This window comes from Falco naumanni, chromosome 3 (genome assembly GCF_017639655.2).
Source record: "Falco naumanni isolate bFalNau1 chromosome 3, bFalNau1.pat, whole genome shotgun sequence".
NCBI classification, from domain to species: domain Eukaryota; kingdom Metazoa; phylum Chordata; class Aves; order Falconiformes; family Falconidae; genus Falco; species Falco naumanni.
The window spans coordinates 8,771,578-8,797,262 of record NC_054056.1 but is presented as its reverse complement, the minus strand read 5'-3'; the positions used below and the strand labels follow the sequence as shown (position 1 = coordinate 8,797,262).

Here is a 25,685-nt window from a genome sequence, read left to right as displayed (position 1 = left end):
CCACATTTATTCCCCCCACCCCGTGCTTTTGTTTTTCCTTTTTCTTCCCTTGCTTTTCACCCACACTTTTTTTTTTCCTCCTCCTTTTTCCCCTTCCTGCTTCTTTCCTTACCTTTTCCTCCCCCTGCCCCCCCCTCCTTCCCCAAATGCAGATGCAGGACACTATTACGAAAGCAGCTGCAGCCCCAGCAGAGCAGGAGTGCAGGAAGCCCCAGCGAAGGGTGGCTGCAGCAGCCCAGATGTGCGCTAGCCCAGATGTGTGCTGCTCCAGGCCCAAGCCAGGGCTCTCGAGGCTTCTAAAAACTACATCTCCACCGAGAAGGATTTCCCCTCCAGGCCCGCATGCACAAACGAAACTGGAAACAATGGGATCTGCAACAAGGCAGGGAACTGGCAATTAAATGTGAGTATCTTTGAGGAAAAGGGGTGGCTGTTTGCAGAATTATGGAAATGAAACAGGGGCAGAGGAAGAAGAGGCAGTTCCAAGAAAATAGTTTTTTTCAGGATGTACTTTCCTACCAAACCACCTGGTTGTCTAGGGAAAACAGAAGATCCCTCCAGCTACATTACCGTACACACCCCACCCCACCCCCGATTTTAACACACCTTTTGTGGTCCCCGATCAACTTGACCTGGTAAACCACGTGCTGCCACATCTCACTTTAGCCGAGGGACAGCCTGGCAGGGGGAGTGGGAATGAAAGTACAGGCCTGGGCAGGCAGTTGGACCTGCAAGCCAGAAGCTGAGGACTGCTGATCTAGACTTTCCCCCTCCCTGGACAGACTGATAAACAACGAAATTTTGCAGAAAGCCCTCGGGTCTCTGACAGGAGTAGCTCCCCAGGTCGGGCCTGTTCAGAAGCTCTCCCTTAGAAAGCAAAGCAACACCCATTTATGCTCTGCCCCTCTCGGCGCACACGGCGGGGAGGCGGGTGGGATTCACTGTTCTTGCAGAACTGGAAGTGGTTGGTGGTCTGACAGTCATGCCCTAATTTTACATGAAGAGGTAAGAACCTCTCCAAAATATGAGACTGACCCTGTCACAAACTGCCTGGTTTCCTGGTTAAAACAAAAACACCAAACCTCTCACCACAATAGACCGAAGGGCTTAAAATTCAGAACCGAGTTGTGTCTACACCATGCTTTTAAAAAGCCACAAATGTAAAAGCTCTTCATAGACAAGTATTTGTACTGGAAGTAAGCTGTGCTTTAAAGCTTGTCTTAAATGTTCCATTTCTACCACTACAGATTTAACCATGGAAATTAATTCTGGGCTAACAGTGACTATTTCCACATGATAAATGCAAGGGGCCCATAGTTTTTCCATTGCTCTTCCACTTTTAGCTTATTTAGGGATTGTTTTTTAAGACCAAATGATAAGGCAAGGAGGATGAACAACCCAGTCATTTGGCACATCAAGCCTTTCTGCAAGTCCTCTAGGACTACAGTACCGGAGAGATTGCCTATTTTTGTTCACAGAAGTCCCTCCCTATCAACTGTACCTGTAGTATTGGCCCAACCACTGATGCATTGTTTACCAAGTCTCCTCCTTGGTAATGAGGAGCCAATGAGGAGCTTATGCAAAACAACTGTAAGTCATGGTGAGGGGCACAAGCATCTATCACAACCATCAGCGGGGTATCACCATCCCCAGAAAGATATCAAGGCAACCATGGATACCTAAAGGGAGGCAGTTTTATAGTGTAAGGACTGGAGATATCTTCAAATGCCTAAGAAATGCTTCCAAAGCTAAATTAACCAACATGAGTAGCTCATACTATTGTAGTAACAGTGCATTTGTAATTTCTATTTAACTGTTAATTTATGAACGGGAACAGACTTGGTCCTGGTAAGGTTAATGAAAACTTTGCGGTCGGTCACTTCGGATATGAGCATAGTTTCATCACCTTACTGATAATTAAGCTACAAAGGGTCTAGTAATGAAATCTAAACAAGGAGGGGAATTGCCCAGGAAATTCTAACTGGTAAGATCACTTACCTTCCACAAAACTGACTTACTGGGGAAGCTGAAGAGGTGGAATGAACAGTGAAAACTGCTTTCAGTTTTTCTTTCACAACCAGAGAAAGGGTAGTTATTTTTAAATTCAGTTATCTCTTAAGATACAACTACTCCAAATTCTTCCCTCTGGTAATAGGCTTATTCCATACTCTGTGACATCAACGGGAATGTTCACAGAACATCACCTAACTCTTTACAGGGTTAAGGAATCATGGGTTCAGAAATTCTATTAGCTCCCAATATAGCTTATTAACCCTCATCAAATTAAGACATCCTGTCAGGGTTGGTAGCCAAGCTTAAAGAACAAAACCAAAGCTTTTTTTCATTTCAATTTCAGCTGAATAACTGATTTTCCATCAGATTTAGATGGAGCAAAAATTTGTTCACTTTCTCTTGTTTTCTCTCATACCAAGTCCCAAACTCCCCTCATTTTCAAAAGACACCAGCAGTCTACACATTCGACTAATATTTTAAAAGTGAGCTAGTGTACTGTTAAGTACAGAGAAATATTACTTTAGGAAAGAAAATCTCAGAAAATGTTTCAAAGTAGCAGCACAAGTGTCCTAGTTCTCAAAAATAGAAACAGCACAGTATGAGTTTTGACTCCTATAAAGAGACTAAAGCTTTTGCTGCTCATCGTCTCCATAAAAAAAGCCAAGCCAATTTTTAGTTACTCAACTGTTTCCTCTTTTAGCTTAGGGGTAACGTGATCCATTTTTTTCAGTAAGACATAACAGAAATCAGTTATTTTTGCAGTTTTGCCTCATACTGAGGTATACACACATTCTACCGTTTTTGCACTATGCTCCTCCATCACACTGATGTCAAATATGACCTCAAGTACCCAGTCATCAGCTAGGTTCTAATAAGAACAAACGTGAAGGTTTGAATCCAGTTATGAACCCATTCTGCTTCTATAACAAAATACTACCCTGACAACTTCATTTTATAAAAAGACAACCCCACTCACTACTAGGCTGTCTTAATGCTTTGCATGATCCTTCCAAGTCCAGACACCACCTCTGCTGTATATGGTCCTTGAAGTCAAAGACATCTGTAAACACTTGTTTATGCTCAAGAACTCAACACCTGCTCAAATCATGAGAAGCTCATTGTTCAGTTCAACAGCAGGGAAGGTTGAAGCTGGGCTCAAATGCTGTAATGTTTGTCTCAGCTGCCAAAACAAATGACACTCATGAATAGGAGAGCATAGTATAGCCAAAGCAAAACACAAATCTACCCATTTGAGTTCCAAAATATTTTATCCTGCACTATCAGTAATTATGCATATACAATACTTTTAATTTCAAGGTACTGCTGCAATACAAGTGGTAAAGAGACTACTAGAATTAAAAGCACATTCTGGTATTTATGAAAGGACTAATCTCAAGAATGCAGGATATTTGATTTATAACTGAAAGGTAAAAACTATGTCGTGACTACTGTTGAAAAATACCCTTTTGATATCATGTCTTTTAAGGGGAAGGCAGATACTGTATCTATGTGAAACATGAGAACTGTTCAACAGGCTGCTGGAGGTGGTGAATCCTTATTTCCTTCAGTTACAAATCAAGTAACAACATAAAGAAACTATTTACATAGGCTTTTTAGTATTTTTTTGGTGTGGACTCCAATGACACATCCATGAGACAATAGTACCTCATTCCTATCAGAAGCACTACTCTACAAGGACATCAAATTAAGAGGGTTATAATCCTGAGTAAGTATCATATTGTAAAGCAGAATCCAGAACTGCATTTCTAGCCTGTGGTGTTTGGGACCCATCTTATCCTCTCTTCCACTCTCCAGACCCCTAACATTGACTTATAAGGAAAACCTAACACAAAAAAGCCCCACAGTAGTAGAAGGCTGAGGTCAGGACACATAAACAAATTACTGCATCTCATTGAATTTTTGCAGGGCAGCCAGGCCAATCACTGACTGTCCTTATGCTTCTCAATCCTTCACAAAAGCAAGGTCTAAATGCCAAGTCATGACAGATCTGTTTACACACACCAACATCAGCATGTATCCCAAATACATAGGAGCACACAGTACTGTAATTAAATTTTTACTAAAAGCCTGCAACAATCATATTCGAGCAATATTTCCAGTGTTAAATGGCTTTTCTAAGAGATTCAGGTGTGCATATTCCATGCATCAAAACAGAGAAACATACTACAAGATTGTTCTACTTGAACACTTTATAATGTTCACACAGCAATGAACGATGCACCTTGCATAAACCAGAAGAACTCTCAAACTTACTTGCATATTAGGCTATTACAGTGCTAAAAAGTGACATGACTCCAGTGGTAAGAAAATACTTTCACACTTCCAGACCAGTTCTTCTGTTTTAATACAGTTTTAATGAACATCAGTCCAAGAGATCAGTTGATAGTATGAGGTACATTCCTCTACCACATACGGCTGTGCTTAAGGAAAAGGACAAACATATACTTAAATTAAATAGTGTAATTTAATTTAGTAGCAGTTTAATTATCATTAAGTTAAAAAAAGTTATAATTAACTATTAACGTTAATGACTTGAGACCTTTCAGAAAGCATGAATCCAAAAGGAAATACCCAGCAGGTGATCACAGACTTGTAGTTTTTCCACCAGCACTGCCACCTGCATTAGCCTCTTAAAGAACCATTTGTTCAACGAAGACATTGGTCTACAATCTGTAACAGGCGTCTTGGCTCTGCTACTTTGCATGGTCTTCTAACAGATACACAATTAACTCATAGGTGGACAACACAATGGCTGTGTTCGGTATCTGCCGGATGAGTTGGGCAAAGAGTCCTCTATAGAAGGCAAGATAGCCTTCTTCACGTGCAACCAGACGTGCTGTCTGAATGAAAGTCTTGTATTTGGTGCCTTCTTCTCGCAGCCGTGTCCTTATGACCTCTGCAGGCAAGTAAAACAGAGCCCAAAATTAACAAGACTTAAACCTTCCCATTAAGAAACATGCCATTACCAGGACAGAGTATGCAAAACCCAGGGACATGAAAACCTTCCTGTACCAATTGCCTGCTGGTACGTTCAGCCATGGAACCCTGTACACATTGTCCTTCAGGCAAAAAGCAAAGTTAAAGACGAGTTCCTTTTCATGTGGAATAAAGGGATTATTTGCTCATTCAAGCTAGAGAACTAAATGCTTCACTAATGTTCACATAATCAATACTGCTCTTTCTATATAACCATGATAACATTCATGTCTATCCAAAAGAATAACACTGCTCAGCCCACAAGTGTTTCCCACCACTTGATGACAGAATCCCAAAGGCTGTGGGTACTCTGCTAGATGAGGCCACTAGTGAGAACAGAAGCACTAACCATTCGATTTCTTTTGACATTTTTTAGCTGTTTTTAAACTAGGAAGTCCCAATCACCAACTACGGACTAACTAGGAACAGTGGGACCAGTACTGAAAATGCCAGCGCATATGCACAGGCCATGGTAACATGCATTTGGCCATTCAAACCAGAAAGAATTTTGCAGCCCTAAACCCCATCATTCGTCCTGGATTACAGGCAACAGCTGTTCTACTGTAGTCATAAATGGAAAAGTCAACGTACCATGTGGATAAGCAATACAAGAGGCACAGCCCTTGGAAACAGCAGCAGCAAACATCAGTCCAAAGAAGTTTGTTGAGTTCCTTTCGGTCCCGTTAGGAGAGGAAGGGGGCATCTGGACTTCCTTTAAGTGCTTTTTTAAACTTTCATAAATAGCAAAGCAGATAATGGTCTCAGAAATTCCAGCATAGGAGGCAGTCAGGCCCCTATAAAAGCCACGGATACCTTCTGTCTGGTAAACATATCTAGCACACTGCAAAGCATTCATTGGTTTTGAACCCCTGACTCTAAAAAACAAACAGAACAGAGCATATAATGAGCCCAGAAGAACTGATACTAAAAAAACACCTCAAGGCCTTCTATAGTTTTAGTAACTACAGAAATGGTTCTCTGCTAAGTTTTACTACAAAGAAATCATCTAGGAAAACTGCATAGAGCAGGACTATCATGCCAATAGAGCACTCTTAGCTTTGCTAATTCACTAATACATACTCATAATAATTCTTCCAGCTCAAGTTCTATCCAGTCTATCACAATAGACACCAACGCTTTAAAAGATAACAAGCATTGAAGAGACACTGCTTTGCATTAAACTAGTAATTCATTTAAAGCCATCTTCAGCAGGCCAAGAGACAGAGGTCTGCCTACATGAGATACGATTCTTCATTTTAAGAGGCAGTGCTCAGTTCAAAGGTGCTACCCTGTGAAGTGCTGAAATTAAGTCTTATGAATTATTTGTAAGCTGTGGTGCCTTAAAGGATCCTTCTCACCTGACCTAACATATCCTTACAGGAAGGAATTTCCATTCTAATGGAATTCTGCTAACAGAGGGACTGTTAGCAGAGTCCCTCATTGCTTTGATACCCACCAGGGACTGTGAATCACTCAAATAAAAGTTATTACTGTCAAATTCCCTCACTGTCTTCAGGAGGTATGGTTAACAGTAATACAATACTGAAGGAAGCAAAAGAAAATTAAACCACTGCAACAGATTCTCATTGCCTCTAGAATGTTTTATGAAATTAAACTAATGTGGCTTCATTACAATGTAAAAACATCACCCTTCTGTTTACAGCTACCTGGCTGTGTATCAGTACCTTTGTTTGTTGCAGTAACACACACATCTGTATGATCTAGGATCAATACAGGTGATGTTGCCAAATGGGACACAGACTGCAATCTCATGTTCAGCCTCCCATATGAGGTCTTCTGACCTTTCCATAGCTTCTGTTACTGCTGTATCAAAGCATTTCAGTCCTTGATGTATTTATCCTCAATATCAACCCGTGAAGCGCAGAAGATTCCGTAAGCAGGAATCTGAGAGAAAAACAATGCTGTGCCCAACTTAAGATTCACAGCGAAACCAGAGACTGAACCTAACTTAACACTCAAGGCTACTCCCACATCCTTCATAGTAACTGTGCATGAAACTTAAGTAGGACACAGAGAACCTTAACCTTCAGTCTAACCAGGCAGAAGCATGGTGGCTTGAAGGTGGAACTGAGAGTCAAGGAAGCAATTGGGCAAGATCTATCAAAGTACAAAGAACCATGAGGAAAACCATGAAAGTTCAGTTTTCTAGAGGCTCCCTTAGCCACTCAGTGGCATCCAGTCTCCCTCAATCAGTTACTTACTTTCGTTCCAGCTGCATTCTGGTTTTCACCATCCATATAGGATTCATCAAGGAATTTGTGATAAAGGCTGAAAAAGTAAAAAGAAAACCAAATGTTCAGCTGAATCCACACTGCTGTATTGCCATAGCAAACGTGAACTTTATACGCTATGCAATGAGACAGTTCTAGTTACCAGCTCTGCCTAGAGGTTTCAAAAGACACGCAGGTATGTAACTTATAATCTCTCTCTTGCCAGAGAACCATCTCATGCTAAATTTCAGGAAGTGTTGACCAGTGACCTTGGAATTTCTTAAAGGATTCTTCCTTTTTGCACTTATGTTAATATGTACTTCATGTTCCTGAAGACTGCTGTAGACAATAAATACATTACTTACTGACTGGGTTTTACAACAGTAGGTAAAAGGAAACCTGCGGGGAATACACAGTTAGTTCTTCTGTTTTCCCCAAGGCTCTAGGTGGTGCCATTGAGCCACGTCATTAACAGAATCCACCCATAATTAAGAGATTAGTTTAGGAAAGATTATTTTTAATGATCACTCTGGTGACTGATGCTTGAACTAGTGGAGCTCTTCTACAGTATTCTTCCTACAAGAACAAACCATCTTCCCCATCCTGGTAGGAAAAGTACCACACCCTAAAACAATTTGGCCAAAACAGTATCAAAAGTTTGCTGGTGTCTACTAATATTTTTTTCTTACATTTGAAGATATTACCATAGCATTGTAGTTGGAAAAAAGTTCATCCCAAATTAGTAAACAACAATCTTGAAATATTTCAGAGTGCTGAACAGGAAAACAGTTCCTCTGTAGACGAGGTAAGTTCAGAGCTAGCCAACTCTTGTTTTCTGGCATATACAACCTCAAACTAGACGTACATTTTCAGAACGCGCCACATACCGGCCTCTGTACTCCTTCATATAACACAACTATGCACATATGTCCACCAAGATGGGTGTGGTAGCTCAGGTCCCATACAGACAGACCGAAAGTCCCGTCCCTGCCTTATGATTCATTCCATTCATTTCCTAACTACTGGGAGGGACAGAAGTCTTGCAGGAACAAGAGCTTGGAATAAATACTTTAAAGAATTAAGGTGCATCTCAGAGCCACACAGACACTAATGCATGTATTGCCTGCTGTTGGCAAGAAGCTAGACACTGGGACATTGCTGCAGACCATATGGAAAACTAATTACAAACACATACCTGCAGAACCTGCAGAACAGATGTGCACAATGTTGCTGTTTGGCACAAAAATGCCATTAAATCGCTCTTTGGCTTTGGAGTAGCATGCAAAATAGACAGCTCTGGGCAGGAGGTGGTAGGGTGGGTGGGCAGGGAAGAGAGAAGAAGAAGGTCAATGTAATATACACCAAGTCAAGTTAGGCACATTACTGTTCTTACCCCCACCCCCCAAAAAACAAGACTTTCTCTCCAAAGAGGCCTTCATATTACTCCTTCCATCTACAAGAACACAGGGTTGCGTGGTTTTCCTTTTTCTCCTTACACTCCAGCACAACTATCTAACTTGACACCCACAAGACAGAAATATTTTACTTTCACACCAAATCTGAGTGGAAGGCAACGTATTCTTACGGACAAAGCAAGTTTGATTGGATACCTACGCCAGCTCTGCCATTAAACACAATCTGTGAACTTGGGAATGTCACTTTCCCACCTGGAGCCTATGTTTTTCCAAAAATTCGTTCAGCACTGTAACTACATTAGCAGCACTTCATGCTTTAAACACTTAACCCTGCACTGCAACCAAAGTTTTACACATCTCAAACCTCTACGTAAAGCATAGGAACAGAGGAAGTTCCACTGCTCTGCAACAGTCAGTATGACAAGTAAGAAGCTGCCGGAACCAAGCGTGTTCAGATCACAGCTCCTTAAATGAGCTGCTAGAAAAAGGTGGATAATGGTGGCTACAGTTTGAGAATTTCCCTAAGGTGCCTTATTCCAATCTTATGGAAGAATATGAAGAAAGGCAAAAGACAGCATGAGTGAGCTGCATGAAAAAGCAGTCAGTCTTGGATTCAGATCCCTCCTGCAAAGTTTACCTGTACAGAAACGGATTCTCTGCTTCCGGGGGAAACATCCTACCTACTAGGCAAGAGGCCAGAGAGGGAGTACACCACTCTTCCAGTTCCTTTTTAACTGGTTCAATTTCAGGCAGAGAACATCTGCCAATTTCCTATTGCTCACAAGTTTTAACATTTGCTAGGCAAAAAGATCTTCAGCCCTGCCAAGAACGGGACAGTCACAGGTACATGTAGAAACCATTCAGGTGCCTGTAGGACATTCAAACACAAACTTTGCAGCTACTTTTTTGTTGCTGTTAAAAAAAAAAAAAAAACGACACCAACCAAAAAAAAAACCAGGGACGGACACAGCCCTTCGGGGTTAATGAGGCAGCAATGCAAGACTTTCCCCTTCAGCTGCAGTTTTTATTTTGAGAATAATTTAGGCAATTAGGGACAAGATAGATACTCCTCTCCCCTGGCATCTAGCTCCTACTCAGTGTTTGACAAGCACTTTTATGTATTCACAGGAAAGTAGCAGATCATATTAGAAAAATGCAAATATTAATCCTACAGATTTTTCTTTCTCCTCTTTTCTCAAGCACTATTCTTGCAATGACTTGGAATTTAAACGCCTTAATCTGTACCTTCCAGTGTCATAAAAGCATAAAGTGGATTTTTAGAAGTATTCTTGGTATGTATACTGTGCCGTATACACACACAAATCTCATTTTACATATGGGATAACTTCATGACCTATTCTTTTGAATCACAAAGGCACTGCACTATTTGGGTTGGTACCTTAAACGTGTCTTTTAGCAACAGTTTAACTATTTACCTTGATGGTGCGACTCCAACCAAGTTTGGACCCAGCCCTCTGAAAAGTGACCTTGGTCCTTCTTTTTCCAGAATTGACCTTAAAATACAAAACAGAGGGGAAAAAAAGATAGCATTTGGGTCAAAAGTTATGCTTCTTGTTGTTGTCACAGTCAGTCAAAAGAACTGTACAAAAGCAACAAGTATCAATTGTGAAGCTGTTCGCTTTTAAGCTACATAAAATACTTGAAAATTAGCAGAATTATGCACTATTGGATAAAAGCCATTATACCATAAAACTTCAGTGCACTACAGTCAAATGTGTGTCATATGGCACAAGCTTGTAATTTCGATTCTTTGAAAGCTATCAGGATTTTAATTACTTTCATGGAGAATCCAGGGATAGTTTACTCTGATGAACAAAGAAAATTTTTGGCATTCTCTGTATCTAAGCAATTCAGGAGTTAGCTTCTTCTACAGAGACACAAAAAAAAAGATATTTTTTTTCCCTTTCACAATTATCTAGTGATGTGTTTCTTCCCCAGAGCGAAAGGTGAATGTGACAACCATACTACAAGCTATGTCTTCCCAGGTGGTTCAAGGGTATCTGGTTTTGAGGGCATTCATAAGAGTTCACATCATCTTTCCCAAGTAAACTCCAACTACAGTGGCACTGCTGTGAATCCCTGTCAGGACAGGACTTCGTGATCAAGTCTAAAGCACGAAGATCATCAAGTGGCACCTTCCTGCAGTTACACAATTGCTACAGCCCAGGTTTCCAAAGCCATTTCCACTCATCTTCCTTCACACCTTAGAAGACACGCTGGGCTAAGATTTTGCTGAAGAAGATAAACTGTTTGGATAGCTTCCTCCACAGCTGCCAAGTTCTGTACGATACCTTGCTGAAGTGTCTCATTAAAAAAAAGACATCTTAGAAATTCCTTGCGCTACTACAGTGAACATATTCATGAGGACTGAAACAACAGCCAAACACTAGTAAACAGCCAAGTATTTACCAGTGGAAGCCAGGTACAGTCCAGTAATCACAGTGATTTCAGTGCACAATCTGCTAGACAGCAGATCTCTTAACTCACCATGTGAAAACCACACAAGAAAATCCAGGTAATGCTGGGTTCCATGAGTAGTTCACATGCACCTGTGGAACTGCCAATTTTCCAGAATTTGCTTTCCAATCATTAGCACTGTTGAGTATGTTCCCCAGAGATTCCAGAACCAAGCTCATCAGACAGGAGCTTCTGAAACACTTTTTCTGCAGCAGAGTTGAACTTTCTGTGTAAACTCCATGGCTGAGTGTCTCCAAGGAGACAGATCCACCAACTACTTGTTCTTTGTCATTTAACAGTCACGACTGCAGATTCCAGCTGGGCTAACTCATCAGAATCTTAAATGGATTAGACAAAAACAGCGTGTCCTTCTGGAGTCCTTTCTATTCAGCAGCAGGCTTAACCTGCCCTCCTACGTACCTACTTTCTTTCTATTTACAGCAGTGAAGGGGCTTTCATACTCAACACCTTTAACTCTTACAGAGCGATTTTATATGTAGGGCTCTAACGGCTGCTTCTTTAGCCATACAATTCTGCTAAACCAGAAGGCCCAAGTCACATCCAGTTTAGCAGTATATGCATGACCAGGATTGAGAAAGGGATGGAAGAGTAAAAGCAAGAGAGCTAACTTCACTTCTTTCTTCATATATTTTTATTTTATCAGAAAGATCATAATCAATAGCATTATCTGTTTCTTCATAGATAATGCCTGCAAAGGAATGACAGCATAAATATTTTGCTCTCACTTCTCAATCCTCTGAAGTAAGCAGGTCAAAAACTTGGTGATACATGCAGCTGAGCAATTCCTGAAGCAAAATGAAATCAAGATCACAATCACCAAGTTTAATGAGCTTAATAAATATATTAAAAGGTTGACCCAATTTTAAACGATTGCCTCTCTTCCTACCAAAAAAAAAGGCAACCCCAGAAAAAGATAGGTCAAGAGACTGAAGCCTTGTGCCTTGAAGTTTTCACTTCCTTTAGCTACAGCTGACTAAAGTCCAATGCTGCAAGGTGAAAAGACAGCAAGAGAAAGGAGATGAAAATTAAAGGCAACTGGCACTACCTTACATTTTCAGTCACGAATTGCTCTAGACTCACCTCTGAATAGACAAAGAAATGTTTTGGCAGGGGAAAGCAGCACTGTTTACAATACAGAAACTCAAGTCCCAGAATGACTCTAGCCAGATAGTTCTGCAGAGAATTTGAATTAGCAATCTACTGTTATATAACTGTGCAGCTTCTCCCCAGGCAATCTGCCAAGCATGTTGGCCTTACATAAAATTGTTCAACTCTCTTTGCTAGTCATTATTTTCTTTGGCATTTCTGATACCTGATCTAAACAGGACCTCTCTGCATCACCCTGGGGTGCCCAGTGATCCAAATAAACTCAATCCATTTGCATGAGGTCTGAACCATAAGTTTACGGTGCTTTTGATACGAAACACAGTAGTAGAGATTTGTATTTCAGAGCTGCTGGCAAAAACTATTCAGCACTTGTAAGCAGACAATTCCACATTTCCTCTTCTTTATGAATACACATCTGAAAAGGGAACAGCTGGAGCATCAATTGCTGCAGCCTGAACCACACAGAAGGCTTTTAACAGAAATCGTAAGTAATGCAGGTGTAGATAAGATTGATGCATAATAATAATAATTGGCAAAGACAACATCTAACAGCAAGACTTCAGTGACAATCTATAAAAATGGTAACATAGAGGTATTATTTGTGACAAGTAATGATGACAGATTCATATAAAGAAACGAAGCATTAGGTTTTCAGAACACCAGCAAACTTGCCATCATCGGATAAACAGAGGAGACCTCATTAAGTCAGCTATAGCTGAGGAGAAGATACAACTTTCTAAGATTCTCATTAGACATTACATTTTAGTGAGTTTGCTTTTGCAAAAAGTGTCCTTCCCCCACTCCCATAAGTTTCGGTTATAGATCACCCACACAGGACTGCAGACAACGTGAACTTCAAATATATGGGAACACAGAATTCCAGAGGTCATTGGATCAAACTCGTACTCAAAGCAGGGCCAGCTTCAAAGACAGATCAGGGGCTTACATGCATCTCTAAGTGCAGAGAATCAGAAACCTTGTTACAACGCTGGTCTAAGGTGAAGGAAAGGCTACAGGCTCTCACTTTATATGATGCTTGGAAGAAAGCACACTTCAAAACGGGAATTAAAACTTCCCTCCAAACAGGTGTCATGGTTTAACCCCAACCAGCAACCAAGCACCACGCAGCTGCTCGCTCACTCCCCCTCACCCAGAAGGATAAGGAGGAGAATCATAACGACTCGAGGGTTAAGAACAATTTAATTGGTAAAGCAAAAAAGACACACATGCAAGCAAAGCAAAACAAGGAATTCGTTCATTACTTCCCATGGGCAGGCAGGTGTTCAGCCATCTCCAGGACAGCAGGGCTCCCTTACACATAACGGTTACTCGGGAAGACTAATGCCATAATGCTGGATGTGTCCATCCCCCCCCGGCTTCCTTCTTCCCCCAGTTTATATACTCAGCATGATGTCGTATAGTATGGAAGACCTCTTTGGCTAGCCCAGGTCAGCTGTCCTAACTCTGTCCCCTCCCAGTTTCCCATGCCCCTCCAGCCCTCTCCCTGGCAGGGCCCGAGAAACTGAAAAGTCTTTGACTTAGTATAAACATTACCCAGCAACACCTAAAAACATCGGTGTCCTATCATTGTTGCTCTCACACCAAATCCAAAACACAGCACTGCACCAGCTACTAAGAAGAAAAATTAACTCTATCCCAGCTGAAATCAGGACAACAGGTAAATAGCATGGGCAGCAACAGCAACAAGTATCTCTCGTAGCTACTGAAAGCGAACCAGGAATGGCTCCAGGAAAAGGAAGAAGGCAGCATATATAGCTTATTCGGTACTACAATCATTTGCCAAGAACTGGCCCCAGCAAGGGCTACCTGTTCCCATGCTTAAAGCAGACAGCAAACATGATTATTTGCAATAAGAGACAAAGACGACACTTGCCAGTGTTGAAAAAGCCCTTTCCTCCACAGTATTTTCTGTGATAGCTCCCCCGAGCTAAGGCATACTGGGAGTTTACAGTATGTCCTGTGTATTGATCCCTAGGAAGTCGTAACTACCTAAAAGCCTAAATGTGAGGAAACCATTTAAGAGTAATGCCTCCAGACGCTTATTCAAATCAATTAACTTTGGAAAGTTTTTAAGTGGTAGAAACAAATTGCTGAGGAAGTTCAAAGGAATGCTCAGGAGTCCTGAACGCGTATGCGTTTTAAGAAGAGTAATTTGTGTTTCTACTGCTTAAGGCAGAAACCCAATCAACATGAATCCTTCCAGTGCAAGCACGGAGCAGAAGTTGCGCTCCATGTTTGCACAGAGGAATTGAAACTCAGATCACTGGTGTCAAGCAACACTGAATGACAGGAGGAGCAGTACTCACTTGAGAACACTAAAGAGCCCAGGTGATACAGACGTTGGCCTGACCACTCCTTCACCACTGATGGTCCCCAGCTGGACTTGTGGATAGTAGACAGTGCGGAAGGCTAGCTTTGAAGATTGGAGCCTAGTCTTTATTACCTCTAAGGGACACGTAAAGATGGCACCAACAGTTCCTCCGCATCTGTAAAATACAATTAAACAGAAGACAGGGTCAGGAGAACATAGCTGCACAGATGTGTCAAATCACAGCATGGCATATAAATAAAAGCTGAAGGCTTGCCTCCAGTTGCTCCGTATTGTAGACAAGTGATTAGGAAGCAGGGCAGTTTTGGCATTAGGCAAGGGAGACTGTTCCCAAGCCTTAAGGGATGGGAGAAAAGGTTGAGAAACTGTTATTATGATCATGTGCAGTGAAGAGATTGGTAAACACAAAGATTATATCCAGCACTAACAAAAAAATTCCTAACTGACCACCTGCTGGTCCCATGTTCTGCCAGGACCTGGAACTCTGCCTGTAAAAACTTCAGAGACATCCATGTTTCAGAGGTTGTTGTCCTAAAACACACATGCCCTTGGATGGCTTTTTCTTATGGGAAGCAGGAAGCTGACAGATGAGAACAAGCCGCTGGGGATCAGGACAGTATAGACTGAAAACACAGCAATATAATTCTTCACCATTTCAGTACATGCGATTGAAACAGCTGTCTACAGAAGCAGCAAATATCAAAACTGCATTAAGTTAGGCCCTCGTAAAAACAACGGATATCAACTTTTTTTTGGAGGGGTGGGGGAAAGGAAACTATAACGATGAGAGGGAAGGTGGGAAAACAGAGTAACAAGACATAAAGGCTACTGAAGAACAGAAATCCCATACACTGAAAATAGAAGGATGAAAAAAATATACACACGTGTGCATATAGATACACTTATATATCTAAAAATATGTATATAAATAAGAAATAAATGATCCTATAATAGGCACATACTCATCTTAACGCAGTCAGACTGGGCCTCAGAAAAAGCATACCAGGCCAAGAACATAAGGTATATGAGTACTGATTTTCATTTTAATCAGTGATCTGGAAAGTGACTGGTCAAATTATTTCTCTGCTGCCACTCCTCTTCAGCAATTGAATGTTCCTTCTGTCAAGCTTTACAATTATACATAATGCTGAGGTTGGCTAAAAGGTACTAAATCTAAATTTTATTAATCAAACATGTTGGGACTTAGGAAGACCTAAGTAAAGATTTTGGGGGGGGGGGGGCAGTGGTGGGCTTTCACTACAACTGAACCGATGGATCAGGAAACATTCCCATTGTTTACACAAGCATCAAAGCACACAATTCCCTCAAAAACCTGTGTTTGTGATCTTCCTTAGAAAAAGCCATGAGTTGACAACTTCACTCTCTTTGATGTTAATGTAAAATTGTGATTTAAGTAGTCTTCCATGAAAGGGAGGTGACCTAAAAAAAAATCCTCTCCTTTGTCTTATGCATAAATAAAGCATTGCTTGCTAGAATCACAAGAAGTTTGCATGCACTGATTCGGGAACATAGATACATAAAATGACATTAATAAAGGTACTAGTGCATATTTTCTAAAGCCCCCTCTGTACATGAACTATTTTACTAGGAGGATCTTTTTTTAAACACAAGGAAAAGGGCAATTAAAGAATGGCAGAAAAATCCAAGCTGTTGATACATACTATTTTATAAATGCTTTATCTGGTAGTTTATTTTGCTTGCTGAAACAGTATGCCTTACACCAAACAGTAACCATTCTTTGCCAAAACCCTGGAGCCTCTGCACTTTCATTAACAAATAGCCTGGCTGCCCTGATTGTACAACCACAACAATTAAGGTTCTTTGTAAGGTTCAAAAGGACACTCTAGACCACATGGCCAGGGAATATAACTTCATCACTACTGTTTTCACTTTCTGCAAGATCCCGTCCTAAGCACACAACCCCAAACACTATGCTTTTCAGATGCAAACGCATCGAACTGAAGAAACTGTGTTCTCACTGGGACTGGCAATATGATTTAACAGCATGCTTCCATGAGTTCCTGCTCTAACTTCTTGATTTTTCTGCTTCTCTCCTGAAAGGGGAGAAAACCTGAACTAGGGACAATCCACACATTCAAAGTGACAGATGGCGTAAGAAAGAGCTTTACCTTCATCCCTTTTAAACCACTTATGCTTTGACTGTTGAATAAAGCCACCAAGTTGTTCATGGAACTAGGTACATAGCAGCTGAAGTTGTGTCATTTGGCTCAAAAATTACAGTGTTCACAGAGACCTTATCAGGCCTCTGATTATTTTGTGTACTGAACCAGGGCTTGGATACAAGTCTTCTGTTGTGTCAATGCTACTCTGGAGGACATGGCTTCAGTTTATCCTGCTCACATTGCTCACACTTCTCTGAAATTAGATCTTGGGGGGAAAAGACTGGTCAAGAATGGCTTCTCCAGCAAACCCTTTCCTGTTCCCACTGCTCACACTTGCAACTCTGAGCAGGCAGGAAGCGTTTTGAGGATCTCTCTTGCAGACCCCCACTACCAGCTTTCCTGCTATGTATATCCAATAGATAGAAATAGGTACAATTAACACTTGGGTAATCAACATACTCAAGAGAAACTGTAAGTCTGTGGGAATTCGATGAAGAGAATTTGATTGCCTTAATTCCCAATTCATTTATCTAGCAATGCTCCACTACTGTGGATGCCGTCTTCAGCCCTCATTTATTTCACATTTGTGAACTCTAAAACAACTCTCACAGTAACAATTCATAAACTCAGAACACAAACTCCATTTGCTGTTTCTGAACCACCAGCTGCTCAGTCTAGCATGACATCTCAACCATATATTTTAGCCTTTCTGCATACTCCCTGCTGCATCAGCTGTCCTCTTGCCTTCCTAGCCCACCCCTTGCTTTTCACGCTTTAAGTTTGATAATTCAGTTAATTTAAGCAGTCTTGAATATTTAAGTACTTCTGGTAATATGTATTTAATCCTCTGATAGTCAACACAATGAGTTAATATCTGCTTCATCAGTTTTAACAGCTCAGAGTTTATGTTGTCAGTGTGACATTTAACAAAAAAAGCATTACCTAACAGAGCAATTCTCAGAATGTCAACAGGGTGCGTACATTACGTCCTAAATATAAATATGCAGCAGATAGTTCAAGTAAGGACTTCAATATGTTGGGCAGCTTTTTCAAAGGAGCTGATTTTCCTCCACATGGGAATTCTATGCATCATACCCTGGCATTGCCATGTTCCCTGGAAAGGCGGCTGAAAAACAACACACTGTGCATAAAAGAAACACTTGGTATTCCTAGGGGGTTCCAAATGCCTACATCTGGGAAGAAAGGAGAAACAACCAGCTTTCCTCAGCTACATAAACAGCCATAAACCTTGAAAGATTCAGACCATGGATATGCAGACAGATAAATTTGATTTGGGAAAAATCTTATGCTGTAATCAAGGCAAAAATCTCCAAGTCTTCATACTGGTTTGAGTCAGGGTTGGTATTTTTGATACATCAGTGCACAACTACAATTCTGGACGTTAAGCAGTGTTTACTGCACTAGCCTCTTGCAAAAATCCCAAAACAATGTCTAAATCTGTCCCTAATCAAAAAGATAGAAACCTCTCTAGAAACAAAACATTATAGTAGAGTATCTTCAACAGGTCAAACGGCAAGCACGCAACGATAGGTTCCCAGCTATGCCCTGCTCTGCATGTATCACAAATAGAAAAATCTCTTCAATGTGAGACACCCAACCGTTACTCAGCACTAGCCTGTCACTTACTGCCAGAAAAATAGTATTTGTACTTCAGGCTTTGAACATTCCCTCTAGTGACATGATAGGCCAGGCATATATCACCGTAACAGCAGTAAAATACAGTTTCTCTGCTTTGTAACATCCAAACAAGGAAGCTAAGGAAAACCTTGGTCTGAGAACATGAAAAAAAAACTTTGCATTTATGGAGATACATAACATACTATAAATTAACAGCTGAAGAAAAATTATTCACTTCCATAAAAACAAAATACTGTTTAAAAAACATGCCAAGGATGCAAATCTCAAAATCCAGTTCCAATTTTCCTCTTGCTGCCAACCTTCTATCTTCACAAAATCCACCCTCAATATACCAATGACTTGCATTTGAAATAAACTCTCAGCACCCACTAGCACAATTAATATAGATGCCAAGAATCTTAATTAAGAGTAGGGCTTACTGTCCTAAATCTGTCCTAGATTTAATCACTGAGCAATATTCTTAATATAAATAATATCACAATGCTGAATGTTGAAGGAAATTCTGCAAACCAAACAAAAAATAATGTTTAGAGTACTACTGACTTTACCAAGATCACAAGCAAATATGATGATCTGCTTGGTTAGAGCAGTAACTTATAACCCAGCCTGGCACGTTTTGCAGGTGCAGGACCTTGCACTTGCCCTTGTAGAACTTCATGAGGTTCGCTTGGGCCCACCTCTTAAGCCTGTCAAGCTCCCTCTGGATGGAATCCCTTCGCTCCAGCGCGTTGACTGCACCACACGGCTTGCCATCATTGGCAAACCCACCCAGGGTGCACTCAATCCCATCGTCCACGTCACCAACAGCACTGGTCCCAGTACAGACCTCTGGGGAACGCCACTCATCACCATTCTCCATGAATGGACACATTATTTCCCAAGTGGTTTGTCAGCATTAGCACACTGATTCACAATTAACATCCATGGCAGCAGTATACCAGTCCCTCTCCACACAAGTCATTTGGTTACTAATTTGGGGAGTGACTTTTCATTAGTTCTGTGACCTGTACTAGACACTCAGGCAAACCCAGGTCAAAGTCAACACTTTAAGCAAGGCTCTCAGCAACCCAGTACATCAGGCACATCTCAGCTACAACCAAGACATCCACCTATGCTCATGGAGACAGATGTCATCATGCCCTCAATTCAAAGCAGCCTGAGGTCACCAACCTTCCCAAAGCATGCTTCCAACTCTTTTTACAGGTGGCTTAAGCAAGCTTTGGCATCTAATGTTGCTTTTCAGAGCCACAGGAGCAAGGGAGTTACGGACATGGGCTGCAATACCAAGACATAAAGAAAGTGACAAACATGGTTTTATTGAAACACAGTCCCGTCCCGTCCCCCCAGTTTGAACTGAAGAACTAAAGAATACGTATCACACTGTATCTAAATGAAATCAAGATAAAAAGCCTGTTCTCAGTTTTTGCTCTTTGCCAGTTTTATGAAGGGCACTACAGCCTCTCAACACCACTTCTTAGGAGATCCTTGTAGTACAGCATTACTCCAGTTGGAAAGATAACATGCAGCCTAGTCCACAGTTTTTCCCAAACAAAAACAAGTAACAACTGCACAGACTTCAGCAGGGAAGCAGGAGCCCAGACTTGTAAACATGCTTACATCTGTTGTGCAACTTGGAGATCGCTGCCTTTGGTGCTTCTGAAACCTTCCCTGCCCTCAGAGTCATCTTCCCATCAAAATGTCAAGACCTTTTGCTTTGCTGTTACTACTGCAAGTCTTAAAAGGAACTAAAAGAAACAAAAGGAAGCCAATGAAACTGTGTACCTACAGTCAGCTGGCTAACAGGAAGCAGTCTCTTCCCACAAGTGGAGAACACTTTCTAATACTCAAGTGCGTTTCATCACTCCTAGCCTCTCATGTATTAAACACTTCTATTCTGGCCATTAATATTATCTGAGGCTGGCCTGCCTTTTTTGTGCACGCATAAAGATACTGTACTACATCATTAAGCTGACAGCGCCCCGTTCCCACCTCCACAGGAAGCTATCGTAACACCAGTAATGTCTCCATCAAAATCATTTCCAGTGAATGGGCCGTTCTTGCTTTATATGCAAAAAATACTTCACAACTGAACAAAGGTTAGCATCTTACACAACTTATAAAATATTCTGAACTTCCAACACTTTCTTCTGCTGCAGGGGCAATTTTATCCAACATGCAAAGGTAAAGGTATTTGAAGGACTGAGGAAGGATCTCAACAGAGACTATTACACAAGTACTAACACACTACCAATTCTTTCTAAAATTCCTTGGATGTTGTAATAGATGTAGCAAAATATTATCACAGCTGAGCTCCTTTAACCAGATTTTGTTGAGCAGGCATCCTTTACTACTAAAAACTGAAATGCGTAAGGCAGATGTGGCACAGAGCCTCATATCTAATATTATTTGGATTTCTAGCTCTCTCCCATCAGCTGGCTGGTGCAGCACCCCTCCACACACATCATGCATTTCCTACATGTAGAGAAAGGTGTTTTAATAGCTTGGGCAACAGTTTGATACCAATGTTCAATTTCTTGTTCTACCCAGCAAGCTCAAAGAAGTCTGTACTTCTCACTTGAAAAGCAGAGAGAATAGCATTAGTAGATACATACACACACAGGATATGGGAGTTCAGGGCCTTGAACAGGGAACTGCTCTGAAATAAACTGTTTGGCTGGTGGGTGGTGGGCAGGCATGTCGTGGGCCAAACACTTCAGCATTGGCTGGCGCGTGAGAAGATTGAATTTGCTGTCTCATTTTCCTTTCTCTAACATCACAACGAGACAAATGATGGCACACTGTTCTGCATCTCTTTAAATAACAAAAGATATGCAGAACAAGAATCGGGTCCAGCAGTGAACCCTGAAAGGCATGTATAACCTAAAAGACCATGTCTGTCCTCTGTGCTGTATTTTCATCGCTGCTATAGAAATAGATAAATCTTATTATACCAGAGTGGCCAGGGGGATAGTGTGCTGTGTTCCCATTCTTCTCCCTCCTGGTGACTTCCTAGGCCTGCTGCAGAAAATGTTTGTTTACTAGGATCCTTGGAGAAGGCAGAGGGTACATGAAATGAGTAAGGAAAACACTTCCACCAATACTAGGTTAACACACAGAGGAGTTTCAAATCCCTATTTATTTATAGCCTGATGAGTAATACGAGGGCATCTAGAGTTCTGGATGGGCATCGTTATTATCCAAACAAGTTGCATGCGTACATTCAGATCCAGTTTCTGTCACAGGCTCCAGGTACTCTAATGCAAGTGGGGGAGGCCAGGGGAAGAAAGGACTTAAACCAGCACTTAGCGTTCAAGTCAGCAAAAGGGCAGTGTCTCTGAAAAGCTTACCTTTGTTGGGTTTAATACTATATTAAACGAACCTACAGCTCCAGCGACACATCAGGGGACACTGAAGTCTGTATAGTAACAGAAGAAACAATGGTCTACTATTAAACTGATTTAAACTAACAACAGAGTTCATGTTGGCCGCCTGTTGTCAGCTCACAAGCAAAACACAATATTCCACTACTTAGATGGTTTAAGCCATTAAAAAAAAAACCATTAAAATAAAATAAGATGTCTGGTCAGGACAGATGTGCATACAACAAGCACTTACTACCTGCAGAACCTGTTTTTTAAAAACGTATTTTTAATTTACGCCATAAAATGATGTCACTGGACACTATTAAAATCACTGTACTAAGTTATTTAACAAGAGGTTTTTTAAGAGTTTTTGCTTGATGGGTTGGGTTGTTACTTTAAGCTTTTAACACAACAAAAACAAGAAATTACAAGTCCTCTCACGAACTTAACAGAAGTGGCCTGGTATGCCAGCTCACCTACCCAGCAGTACCAGGACCTTCCTTAACTCTCTTTTACACTCCTTTTCCCTTTCTGGAGTGCTTGTGTTTCAGCATAGTTACACAGCTGAGGCAGCTGCACAGCCTCCGCCGTGCAGAGCCCACGAAAGCATTGTACAAACACCTTCCTTTGTAAGATCAAGCTACGGTCCATCAAGAAAGCGTAAAGCCTGCCGCCCACACAGGGCTCCTCGGACACATCCTCGGCTCCCGTTTGATTCAGCGGGAACTATGTACAGGGGCCGGGCTCGACCGAAGCGTTTCAGTTAGCAGAGCTGGACACCGCAGCATTTTCAAATTATATTTAGCTACATGCCACGGCAGCCCGATGCTGACCTCAAGACGCACCGTGACCCTGCTCGGCGCTAAGGGCGCGTCCCCCGGCTCTGGAGAGGCACCGCGGGCCCGGAGACCGAGGGGAAGCCGCGGCTGCCGCTGCAGCGCCGGGACGCCAGGGGAGCGGCGGGGAATAGGCGGGCGGCGCCCGGTGCCCACGGGCCGCTTCCCCGCCACCGGCCCCGCCACAGCCGCCCCCGCCGCCGGCACGGCACGGCGGGGCCCTCACGCAGGCGGCGGCCGAGCGCCCCGCGAGGAACCGCCGCCGCGGGGCCTTCCCTGGCAGGCAACAGCCCCTCCGCCGCTCCCGCCGCACTCACCCCCCGGCGAAGAGGTGCAGCAGCGTATTCTCCTGCGGGGCGCCCGCCATGGTGCCTCCGGCTCCGGCCCCGGCCCCGCCAGCGTTAGCTGGAGGCGGAGGCCAGGCCGCGGCGCGCGTGTGACGTTAGCGGGCGGTGCGTGACATCACTAGACAGGCGGGCGGGGCCGTGAGGGGCGGGGCCCGTCGGGGCGGGGCCGTGAGGGGCGGGGCCGGCGGGCCGGTAGCGCGGGCCCGCGCGCCAGGTGGCGTCACCAGGCGCGGAGCTTGGCAGCGCAGGCGGCAGGTTGGTCGCGTGACCGGCCGCGGCGGGGAGGGGACAGCCCGTGCGGACGCGGGGGGGCGCTGGGGGGCGGCCTCGCCCGGGCCCCGCTTGCAGCCCGCAACGCCGGCCGGACCGCGCCCCGCGGGTGCTGCGCATCCCCGGGGAAGGGGCCTGCGCGGCCGCCCGGGCAGCCCGCGCCCCGCCAGGGCCCTCCCGCTGCGCTGCAGCCCCCCCCCGCGCCGCCGGCCGTGCCCGCCGCCCGCGTCCTGGCGCTGGGCCGCCTGAGCAGGCAGGCGTAGGGTGCGCGCTGGTGCCAGCTGCGTGGCGCTCCCGGAAGGGGCTCCGCGCTGCGTGTCCGTAGTGCGCGGGAGCCAGAGCTCAGGTCTGCTCCGGGTCCGGTGTTCGGTGGCGGGAAGGTGAACTGGCACATGGAGAGGCAAGCTCAGGCCGGACCCTCCAGCTGCGAGCCACAGGCCTGGGCTCCGCTGCTGCAGCTCCGGCAGCTCCGGCAGCAGCACCTTGCCGCAGCCAAATCGGCCTTTCACAGGTTCTTGAATCCCGCACTGCGGGGGCGAGCAGGTTGGGCGGCTTATCCTGGGACCCTGCAAGGAGAGCGGGGGTGCGCCTGGCATGGGCGCGCTGAAAATCCTGCTGTGCTGTAGCCAGTGCCTGGCACGTCTGAAGGGTGGCATCCAGTGAGCAGCATGGAAATAGTCCTTCTCCCTCCCTAGTCCCCAGGGATTCCAGAGATTTCAAGCTCTTATTTATGCAAATGAATTTTCTGGTTTTGTATTAAAATCAGAGGAAATATCTCAGTTATTTGAGTAGTCCAACAAAAAAAAAAAAAATCAAAAAAGTGCTGGTTACTCCCTCAAAGCCCGCAGCTTTCCTCCAGCCCTTTGAACGCCCTGGGGGAAAGCTCAGACACCTGCACCGAAGGCTGAGTGATGTGCTGAGTGTGAGGGGTGGCTTAACCATGATCTGTAGAAGTAGTTGTATTTGAGGTACACATGACATGAGGCTTTTAAATTTACACTCCCCTAAAGTCAGTTGAAGAGCTTTGGCTCAGTGCAGTGGTTTACACTCATCTTTAGGCTAGGTGCCATCAATTTATATGCTGTGGGTTAATTTCACAGCCAAGACATTTACAAATATCTGGTTTCTAACATTTAAAGTTAAAATCCTGCGGGAAACATTAAAATCTACAGAAAGACCCTCGATCTGCATATTTTCCATGTACACAACTTTTCTATTGACCTTGACAACAGGTCTGAACAAACAGCCTCCTAGTTTAAATTCAGATCCAGACATGAACTTCACTCCTGCCTTATGGCACAAACCAAACTTCTCAGTCCTAATACTGCCAGGCACTGGAGTGTGGAATTCAGGTACAGGCATTCCCAGCATTTAGACATCAGCCTACTCAGGGGGTCAAATGGCTGAAGGATTAAAACCAAGAGGTGAAGCAATACCTGGGTCCACACTGGTGTCAGTGCTGCTTTGGTGTGCCTGTCCTGGGTCCTCAGTCTCCAAAGAACAGCCCTTCTAGACCTTTCTGTTTCTTTGTGAGGTGATGGTGATGAACCCTAAGGTGCTATAAAGAATGGTTGCCCTTAAGTGGACTTGCGTGGTGGCTGGAAAGTAATGATTACTGAAGCAGAATTAGTCTAGCAGACAGGCACGATGGGATCCCTTTCCCTTGTCTGCAGTTTGCTGAAACTGAGGAATGAATGCAGCATTAATTGCAAATAGGATCTGAGGCAGAGTTACAGCTCTGACCGCCTGGTCGCTATACATCCTGGGATCCTGAGGATCCCAAGTCATCATCGAGATTCTATAAAGTTACTTTTTATAATGACGTGGAATATACCAGAGGTCCAGGCAGCAGCATGGATTTGCTAATTGTAAATATATCAGGGATGCTGGGCCTGTCAAGTGGTGAGATAAATGAAGAGTTTTCTCGGAAGTGTAATCCCATCGGATCATGCAAATGAATCGAAGAATAAAAAAATCTGGAGAGATGACTCTGAAGAGAGCTGATAACCACTGCAGGTTCACAGGAATGCAGATGACTCTATTAACATATCTTTTGTTTGCCCCAGGCTTTGATTCAACCACCATGTGATCTTTGCAGGCCCACCTTGTTTATAGTGCCTCTCACCACCCAAAAAAACCCACTGACCTTATCATGCTGACTGTATCACAGTGATAAAAACTTCCAGGTAGGTATAAGCATGGAGAAAACACATCTATGGCACTGATAACATCAACACAACCAGAACTGACTGTAAAGACCCCTTTGCTAAAACTTCCATCTCAGCACAGCAGTGGTACACATGCACACTGCAAATACATAAAGATTGACATAAGCACATATATACACAGTGAAAGCTGGGCCAAACGTTCTCATTGACTCATATGACATGCATAAACTACAAATGCACAAAGGCAGGACTACTATCCTGTTATATTCACACACACGAGGCCCCAT

At 43.2% G+C, this 25,685-nt stretch overlaps 1 protein-coding gene and 1 long non-coding RNA gene across 2 annotated transcripts; one reads left to right on the top strand and one right to left on the bottom strand.

Moving 5' to 3' along the window:
- The first annotated feature begins 74 nt into the window (after nucleotides 1-74).
- Nucleotides 75-12,431, top strand: LOC121084914. The gene is made up of 2 exons (XR_005826894.1): nucleotides 75-403; nucleotides 10,616-12,431. It is a non-coding gene; the product is annotated as an uncharacterized LOC121084914 (long non-coding RNA).
- On the bottom strand, nucleotides 4,369-23,069 carry SLC25A33 (solute carrier family 25 member 33). The gene is made up of 7 exons (XM_040586985.1): nucleotides 22,931-23,069; nucleotides 14,590-14,769; nucleotides 10,093-10,170; nucleotides 8,437-8,537; nucleotides 7,233-7,299; nucleotides 5,602-5,885; nucleotides 4,369-4,930 (listed from the first exon to the last, which is right to left on the bottom strand). The coding sequence occupies exons 1-7, from the start codon at nucleotides 22,978-22,980 to the stop codon at nucleotides 4,728-4,730; spliced, it is 963 nt and encodes a 320-aa protein (XP_040442919.1). The 5' UTR covers nucleotides 22,981-23,069; the 3' UTR covers nucleotides 4,369-4,727.
- Between the last annotated feature and the right edge of the window lie 2,616 nt (nucleotides 23,070-25,685).